Below are 9,326 nucleotides of genomic sequence, written 5' to 3'. Positions count from 1 at the left end.
ATAATACATTCCCAAATAAATAAACAAAACTCTATTAAAAGGAAGAGAAGAAATCTATAGAGAGGAGAGAAGAGGTAACACCTGAATTTGGTAGATATTAGAGAAGAAATTTTATACCCCCAAATTTAGGGTGTTACAACTATCTAATGACCTTTTGTGATACCAAGTTTTCCATAATCCCCTCTATTCAAGGCATACTTAGACGGTGTTTATGTCCACTCAAGTAAAACACCACACATCATTATGCATCATCGCGATATCCTTCATGCTCCTCATCTTGATGGTACATATTCTTGACCTGGGGGGTGTGAGTACAGCAAGGGTGAGCTCACATACGTTCACCGCTCAACAAGTTGTGGGGAATAATGTGCATGAGCTCACTTATAGTGGGGCTCATGTGAAGTGTAAGGCTTACCAAAGGAGATGGTTAAAGCTGAGCATTGCTTTTAAAGTTGGTCAAAATTTTATTAGCAGTTAATAAGTATAAGTATATACCAACCCATTTAAATAAGAGATCACAATTGATAATAACACTCGCGATGCAATGCATATGACAGATTAAGTTTAGTTCCATAAATTAATCATGCGAGAGTTTCGAGTCGCTCTTGACCGCGAGCACGGGTGATATATCAGTTTTACACTCTGCAGAGGTTGCACATCTTTACCCATAAGTCGTGTTACCCATTTACCACGTGGTTGTATGGACCCCATACACTCTACCGAGGAAGTGAGACAGGGTAGCACTACGATGCCTTTCCAAAGTTCCACTAGTTCGAGAACACCCACTACAGTTTTATGAAGAAGGAAGCATAGGAATCCCTCGTCCGAAATGTCATCGCAGCAGTTCGACCCGAGAACCTCCCTATACTCTGCAGCGACACCTCCCCGCTTGCCCCTTTCAGTAAGGTAATCTCTCCCTAGCTTTCCTAATTACTTGGCCAAGGACTTCCCATTCCACCCTTGTGGTAGCACTATTATCTCAAGTTAAGCTCCATGTTACAATTAACACAATTGTCATGAACAATAATTAAAACAACAGCATAATTGGAACATGATCATAATTCAAATGTAACATTAATCCCAAAACTAGGTAGAACAATAGCAATACTACCTAATAGCTCATTTGTTTGCAAGGTGCGAGATAAACAATACTAGGGAAACCTATTAGGTCCCATCAAACTAACATGAGCATGTCACAGTGATTAGCAGGAACATTATTAGGTAGAGAGAAAGGTGATCAAGAGCACAACTTGCCTTAGGCTCGAGATTCCTAGGTACTTCACCAACTTGGTCTTCAAGTTACTCATAACCTCGTTGCTACTCGTAGCAATACAAACAAACATGGTATAGGCAAAATTAACATCACACCAATCATGAGAACATATTGCATAATAATGATCTACGCATCGTAACGAGATCCTAGGTTCGAGAACCACTAAATTCGAAGTTACGGTTAAAGAGTTATGATTTTCTGAAGATTTAAGTGTTAGATATAAAACAAATTAAGTCCATAATTTTAACCATATGTTTCATAACCAAATAAGGTCACTAGATGATAAATAATATTAATATGAATTTAATGCAACTAGAATGGATAAAAAAGAAGTTAAAATAGATTAATTACGAATTAAACAAGTTTCTGGAATTATTTATATACTAAAAATCATTTTTTGTTTTTAATTCTGAATTTCTTTAAAGACTCTGGGCTGCGGACACAAATACCAGATATTACAGGGTCTACTATATAAAATTCTGGGGCTCTTTCGTAATTACTTTACACGGGCTGAGGACTACGGGTTTATTCTCTAATACCCTGAGGGTTCTTCTGCAATAGGTGCACAGCGAAGGGGGTACACTTATTTCTCCGCCCTCGGATCTCAAACCTACGGCAGGGATTAGGCGTTGTCCACACGAACCGGCACACAAAGTCGGTCACCCGATCGAGATCCGATGCGCCGGATCTAATGAGTATCCAAACCACTCATACCCCTCGATCAGCGATTATCGATCCAGATCGAACAAGTCGAATCGGCATCAGAACTCTAATCTACGTCGTTCATTACAGATCAACAGCACCAGGCCTTTCTTCCTTCTCCGGCAGAGCCCCAGCGGTGCTTTCGCCCCCACGACGGAACTCTCGCCGGCGACACCAGGGCCGCCGCTCTAATGACGTGTTTTCGTCCATAACTAAGGACTACACCTAGGGCAGAACAAGGCAAACTCGATTGATGGCTCCTTACCGGATTTCGCAATGTGGAGCTCCCTGGCCACGACAGCGTGCGGTTTCGTGGCGGCGCTGCGCTCCGGCAAGCAATTCGCCCCGCATCGATCACACACGAGCCCAAAATTCCCCAGAACTTCGCCCGCCGCGCGCCAACGAAGATCTCCGAGCGGTCCACGCGGCCGAAGCCTCCTAGAGGATGCTGACCACCGGCGACGAATCCCCCCCCAATGCTTAGGAGGCCTAATTCCCCGGTGGCGGCGCACGACTTTCCTAGATTCCTTTTGGGTGGCCGAGAGGGATCCATGGGGCTCGTACTATATAGCCCCAACCATGGAGAAGCCGGCCATGCGAGCGAGATCACCAGAGATGCGTGGCGCGGTGGATTCGCCCTGGTTGTTGCGGGTAGGGAAGGAGCTGACCGCATAGGCCCACAATCAGCGAGAGAGGACGCAGGGCGTTGTTTGGGCTTACAAGCGAGACCCAAGCGTCAGTGAAAGGTTAGGTGCGAGCGCGGTAGGGCGACTGGCGGTCGGGTCCACATGTCGGTGATGCTATAGCGCGCGTGGGGTGGCTGACTTGCGGGTCCCACCGGCTGGTGAGAGTGAGACCGCTGGGCTGATACGAACTTGGGCCGAATTCCAGTCGCACGGCCCAATACGGGTGATTTCCCTTTTTATTTTTCTTTTCTATTCTTTTCTATTTCCAAATTTAAAGATTCAAACTAAATTTTAATTTCTTGTTTTGAATTTTAGGTTTCCAAATGTCTGACATGATTCTAATCTGAATAATACTACTACTGTTTGCATTTTTATTATTTATCTTTCTTCCTATTATTTAATTATGGAGAGGGTAATTGACTTAATCAAAATTCATTTCTTTTTACTCATTTTATGTTTTACATTCTCATTTATAATTTGAATTCAAATTTTAATTTATGATTCCTTTGTTTTAATAGAAAACATTTTCAAATGTCTAAATCGTTATCAAGATATGATTTAGCTAACATTATTTTATTATGACCAATCACTTTATAAAGGGTGGATTCTAAAGTTTAATTATTCCTCAAGGGTACTTTATCTTGATGATTATTATTATTATAGATACTTTTTTAAATGATTTATTTAAATCACAAGTTAAGATTTTAGGGTGTTACACTTGCACATTTGTCACTACACCAAGACGTCGATGTAGTGCGCCACAAAGGAAGAGACGACCCATTCCTTGCTTACTTGACACTGCATCCATATCAAGACACGGTGCGCCACCAAGGGGTGGCAGCTCGGCCCTTGCCCATTTAACACCATACGTGGATTCCGGTATAGCGCGTCTCTATGGGGTTTACACCTCCAACTGTTTTATTGGGTTTCATCTCCATTGGAGTGGCTAAGTTTTTTATAGCTAGCTCACCGTGCCTAACTCAACCCTCCTCCTAGTACCTAGACTTAGGGCCAGACTATGCTGCACTAACATATGCTGAGACAACATAGGCGGAGTTGAGACCAGTATTTCGATAAGAGAAAGTTATTGCTTCATGTTTACCAAACACCAGGCCAATACATGTAGGTAATTAGAGGTTATTCATTGGCATAGGTGCATAAATACTCACTACTTTTGCATGAACTAGTATCTATCTAAAAATGGTGGAGGACCTATCGGGTTGGACAGACCAGGAGATGCTATGCTCTTGTCATCTTCATAAGGAGCTTTGCCATATGATGGTGGATGCTGAGGAGCATGTGATGGGATGCTGTGATGTATGGGGTCTGGCCCGCTAGGCACAGGTCTTTTTTCACGGTCCAGTTGTTTTGATGCCCTATTGAATAATGCAAGTCTTGGGCGATGGCCAATAAATCCACCTTGTTGTTGTGCCATCTCCATGTTGCCATTGACTCCCAGTTTATTTGTACTATAAAAAGCATCCTCATCAGTCTGCCACACATTAGCATTGACAGATGTTGAAGCAACAAGAGCACAAACAAACAAGGACAGAATAGCCACCATCCCCATCCTTGATGCCATGGAATCTAGACTGTGAAGCTATTTTCCATATATATGTCCAAGGTGTGGTGTAGTGGTGTAGGAACATCATTCAACCACCCACACATATATAAACATAAGCCACCAAAGATAGGAAGTAAGAAATTAAGAATCACCTTTAAAGTGGATCCGTCACTTGGCTCTATTTTAAGGCGGTTTTAATCAAGTTCCTAAAATGAAGTATGATAATGAGGCATTATTGATGAACTTCTAAAAAAGTATGCAATGTAGCAATATTAATGAATCTTCCAAAAGAAGTTTGCTAATATTGAGCAATCTAGTTAACATTTGCACTAGAATATGTTATGGCAAGAATGTATTAAATTTTCCTAGTTTTGTGCCAATTTTGAAGAATGGCTAAAAATAGAATGTGGATTTCAAGGATTATTAGAAAATGGATATAGTTTTTGTGCTATAAGTGGCACACTACTAAAAAAAGTTGGCATTGCTACATAAAAATTTAAGTCAATATTGGAAGTGACAAAAGGAGAGAAATTATTTTTATACAAACATACTAACCAAAAGCGGAGCCCAAACTCCACCAACATATTCATCTAAATATTCTAGATTTTTGTAATTTTTGGAGAGATTTGGAGTTCATTTGATTTGAATTAAAAATTCAAACTTAAATTGGGAAATGGAGAAAAATAAAAGAATCAGCACAGTGTCCGAGCCAGCCTAGATCCACTCAGCCCAAACCATTCCCGACCTCACTTACCACTAACATGTGCCCGTGAGTCACTGACACCTCGTCCCCACCTGTTGGCACTTCTCTCCCCCTCAGTCGCTCTCTCTCTCGCTGACGCCATAACCCCACCTGTTAACCTCAACCTCCCACTCCCACCCCCCACGTGTCACGACAGGCATCTCTGCGCTGAACTCGCCCTCCCTTGCTTGAGCACTGCCCTTGTCCCCATCACCCCACAACTAGAGTAAAGAAATTTTATCCCTTCCTTTCCTCCCTGATGCCTGATCATTTAACCCTGAGCACCCCTAGCGGCATTCGAGCTTTAAATGGTCGCACCACCCTCTCTGTCATTGTCTCCCATTAATCAATGGTGCTCCCTTATAAAAGGAACACCCCCGCACCAACTACTTCCCTCATATTGCACTCCCAGCCACCCAAGCACCTCTTACTCACTACAAGGGATGCCGCCACTATTCCCACGTGACAGAACTGCATTCCACCCTCACTAGAGACGCCCCGTCCTCCCCACCTTTGTCACCATGATCCCTAGAGTGTGAGGAAGTTGTGAAACTTCATAGAGCTCTATCGTCCCTAGTTGATCGAACCATGGTGACACGAGTCCCACCATGCCCGCCATCACTGACCGGTGAACCCTAATGCTCCCTCGACATCGATACAGCAACATGATGTGCACCAGAAGGTACCAAACCCCATGCGCCCATTCCCTGACCCGGTCACATGATAGGAAATCGTGAATTGCTCACCGAAGTTTCCCCTTCCATCGAGAACACCACTGCACCATCGATCTTGCCCCTCCGGTCGACCCTCGACCTCGATATGGTGCTCAATCGACTCATCGTGAGCCACAGTGGCTTGGCAGCAAATTTTGACCTCGACCGAGCCCTCCATTGGTTGACGTAGCTAGCTCTGGTAGCCCACCGTCGTGAAGCCATTCCTCCATCGTGTGCGCGTCGCTTGCACATCCACCATTTAATCTGAGACATCCATGTGCCGTCCAACGATCAAAATTTAGAGATATCGGTCAACACCTATCTCCCCCTTGTTCACCGTCGATTTTTGCTAAAGGAACCTCGACTTTTATGGAAATCAACCAGCAATCTGAGCTAGTTCCAACTAGGGACCCAAAATTTACTTTTAAAACCCTAGAAGTTATAGTTAAGTAAATAAATGTCCCAAATAACTATAAACTGAATAAATATTAATATCTAACTCATTTTAAACCAAATTTAAATGGTTTTGGTCTAAAATAAATTCTAAAATGCCTACAATAATTATAGGACCATTTGAACCTTTTTTCATAATTTGAGTATTGTTTCTTATTTTGTGCCCATGTTTGTTTATGTATACGAGTAGATTTTGAGTGTTGCAACTGCCCTAGGGGGCACACTTTTGAGGACCTCAAAACCCTGAAAGAACACAAGTATTGCATGCTCCTATTCCCTATTACATTAAATGCTCACTATTGTTTTAGCCAAATTACTGCTCTTAGTAGGATTTCCTTTGTGTTATTTACCATGCGATTGTTATACCCAGAAATTTGGGAACCTTTTTAGTAGACAGTTGCTAGTGCTCTACACTTTTCAAAAAGAGAAATGTTTTCAAGTGTTTTATGAGAAATTTTTGATAAAATTTGCTTTTTTGCAAGTCATGGGGACTTGATGCATGGGATGTGTTGGGGGCCTTCGTCTTCCGAAGGTCCTCAAAAACACAGCTAACTATTTGTTTTCAGCATGCTGTTAAGTATTACAGGTGCTTCGTCACCGAAAAAGCTTCGACATAACTCAAGGGAAGTACGACGAAGCAAACTTCGTCACGATGAAGCAGGAGGGCAACACATGGAGAAGGTGATGTTTAAGTTATTGAATACAAATGACGATGTTGTCCCTATGACATTTATAAACCTTGTATGTAATTGTTAAGGGTATAAATATAATGACGAATGGAGATGTGTGATTGCCTATAAATAGATGAACAATACCCTCGTACTGTTCGCGTTGAATTGTAATCGGACTCGCGTCAGTACCTTCAAGCAAGCCGAAGGTATCAATGTAACACATATTTTGATAACATCAATAAGCTCATTATGAAGCAAATATGTGACATTATAAAACACTTGTGATTATATTTCTATATCTGTGGATAATGAGGACTTGTCCTTTATGACCTACGTCTAAGATTCATTATACCCGAGAGGGGATAATGTTTCAAAGGACGAAGGTCTTTAACGTATAACAAATGTGTTGGCTTGCTCTTGATTCACAGCAATCGAGAACAAGTGAACAACATTGGTGCCCACCTCCGGTGAACTCAAAAGACCACCTTCGACGACAAGAACTCGAATAACTACCTTTGCCATGCCACCGAAGAAGGCAGTAGCACTAGGGTCTGCCCTCGCGCTATTGGACACCAATCAAAAAGGGCTTCTCCTAAGGGAGGCCCATAGCTAGAAAAGGAAACCCATTAGCCCAACACCACGGGAAGAAGAGTTGGACCAAGACATCAGAGATCTAGAAGCTATCCACCAACAGGTGGAGAGAAGAAGGGAGAAGATGATTCGGCTAGCCGAACTCCAGAAGAAGATTGATGAAGCAGCCGAAGAGATGTGTTACATCACATAAGACAACGAGCAATGGCATAAACCGTAGCAGAGAGAGCTTCGTTAGGAAAGCCCAAGCTATGATGATGTATGGTATGACGATTTTCATCATGACAACATTGCTTTTGATGATGCTTCTCCCTAGCTACAGAATTGCAGGCTACCCCATGGCTAGCTTCGTATAAACCACCACAGCTTCCCATGTATGACGGGCATTTGGATCCAAAGCAGTTTCTCATGAGTTATGAAGCAACCATATCATCATATGGTGGCAACACTGCCGTCATGGTGAAATCCTTCATCATAGCAGTCAGAAGTGTTGCTCAAAACCTGGTATTCTTCTCTTCGGCCGGGAACAATCACATCGTGGCAGAAGTTGAAGGATATATTAGTCACTAGCTTTCAGGGCTTTCAAACGAAGCCAGTGACTGCTCAAGCCCTATTCTAGTGCACACAGGACCACAAGGAGTATTTACAGGCGTATGTCCGAAGGTTTCTACGTCTTAGAGCTCAGGAGCCAACGGTGCCAAATGAGATTGTTAATGAAGCCATGATCAAGGGACTTTGTCCAGGACCAACAGCGCAGTGTTTTGCCAAGAAGCCCCCACAAACCCTGGAGAAGCTTGTACAGAAGATGGACGAGTACATCAGAGCCTACAATGATTTCCGGCAAAGAAGGGAAGAAACCTATAGATATTTTGAGATGACCAGGGGCTTCAAAGGAAGACTCCATCAAAGTAATGTTAGGACGATACACAATCCCAGCCAAAGCAAAGACAGAGGCAATCAAACCCAAAGATATCAACACAGCTCCCAGTCAACTAGGACGCCACAAAACTCATTGAGACCACCATCCCCAAGAGGCAGAGGGGACGAAGCTTCGGAAGAAGATTCAACTAACAACCGATAAGGATGTTCTGTTTGTTCTGTGGAGAGGATATGGGGCACACGACCAGCACATGCCAAGTTACAATACAGAAGCAAAAGGAGATAGCTGAGGCCGAAGCACGGCAAAATCAACCAAAACAAGTCTTGCATACTGTTTCGTGTTATTCCCCATACATTCCAGAGTATATGGGCAATCAGTAGCCATTTTCACATCCCACAGTTTCAGTAGCTTCAGCAAGCCACTCTCCAGCTGCTTGGGCCTTGCCAGAATAACCGGTCATGGCTCCAACTTCGTCACACAACCAACAGCATGAAGGGCAGCGTCAAATTCAGCAACAGCGTGATGCAAGAGAAGAGTCTGAAGCTCGGACAGTTAATAACACTGTTCTAGAGTCGAGGCATATTTACTGAAGTCATAGAGGGGCTGGGTTCAATGCTTTCATATACACCTATTGTAATTTTCATTTCTCTCGATTTCATGTTCTTGCTTCAGAGACAATTTGAGAAGGTATAACTTTCACCATGTTGTAAAAAATATGTGATTACACCATTGAGTGTAACAGAAAGGGTGAAAAACCTCCAAAGTCGTTCCTACGGGGATGCAGAGCTAAAATACCACCGAAGTAAAAGGTGAAGAAGGTTCAAAGTCATTCCTAAGGGGATGCAGAGCTTAGCTCCAAAGTCATTCCTACGGGGATGCAGAGCTAAAATACCACCTAAGTAAAAGGTGAAGAAACTCCAAAGTCGTTCCTAAGGGTATGCAGAGCTTAAATGCCACCTAAGTAAAAGGTGAAGAGACTCCAAAGTCGTTCCTAAGGGGATGCAGAGTCTTACTATTACGAAGTATCTTTTATTTTTGTTGCATCATATCA

At 42.9% G+C, this 9,326-nt stretch overlaps 1 protein-coding gene across 1 annotated transcript; it reads right to left on the bottom strand.

Moving 5' to 3' along the window:
* Positions 1-3,729: 3,729 nt before the first annotated feature.
* On the bottom strand, positions 3,730-4,302 carry LOC542448 (embryo surrounding region 2). The gene has a single exon (NM_001328050.2). It carries the CDS (start codon positions 4,241-4,243, stop codon positions 3,845-3,847), a length of 399 nt encoding a protein of 132 aa, NP_001314979.2. The 5' UTR covers positions 4,244-4,302; the 3' UTR covers positions 3,730-3,844.
* Between the last annotated feature and the right edge of the window lie 5,024 nt (positions 4,303-9,326).

Source organism: Zea mays, chromosome 1, assembly GCF_902167145.1.
Source record: "Zea mays cultivar B73 chromosome 1, Zm-B73-REFERENCE-NAM-5.0, whole genome shotgun sequence".
Lineage (NCBI taxonomy): Eukaryota > Viridiplantae > Streptophyta > Magnoliopsida > Poales > Poaceae > Zea > Zea mays.
This window is presented reverse-complemented; position numbering and strand designations above follow the sequence as displayed.

What these genes read in the sequence shown, in the direction of transcription:
- LOC542448 (NM_001328050.2), bottom strand. Translation starts at nt 4,243, where the DNA reads ATGGCATCAAGGATGGGGATGGTGGCTATTCTGTCCTTGTTTGTTTGT.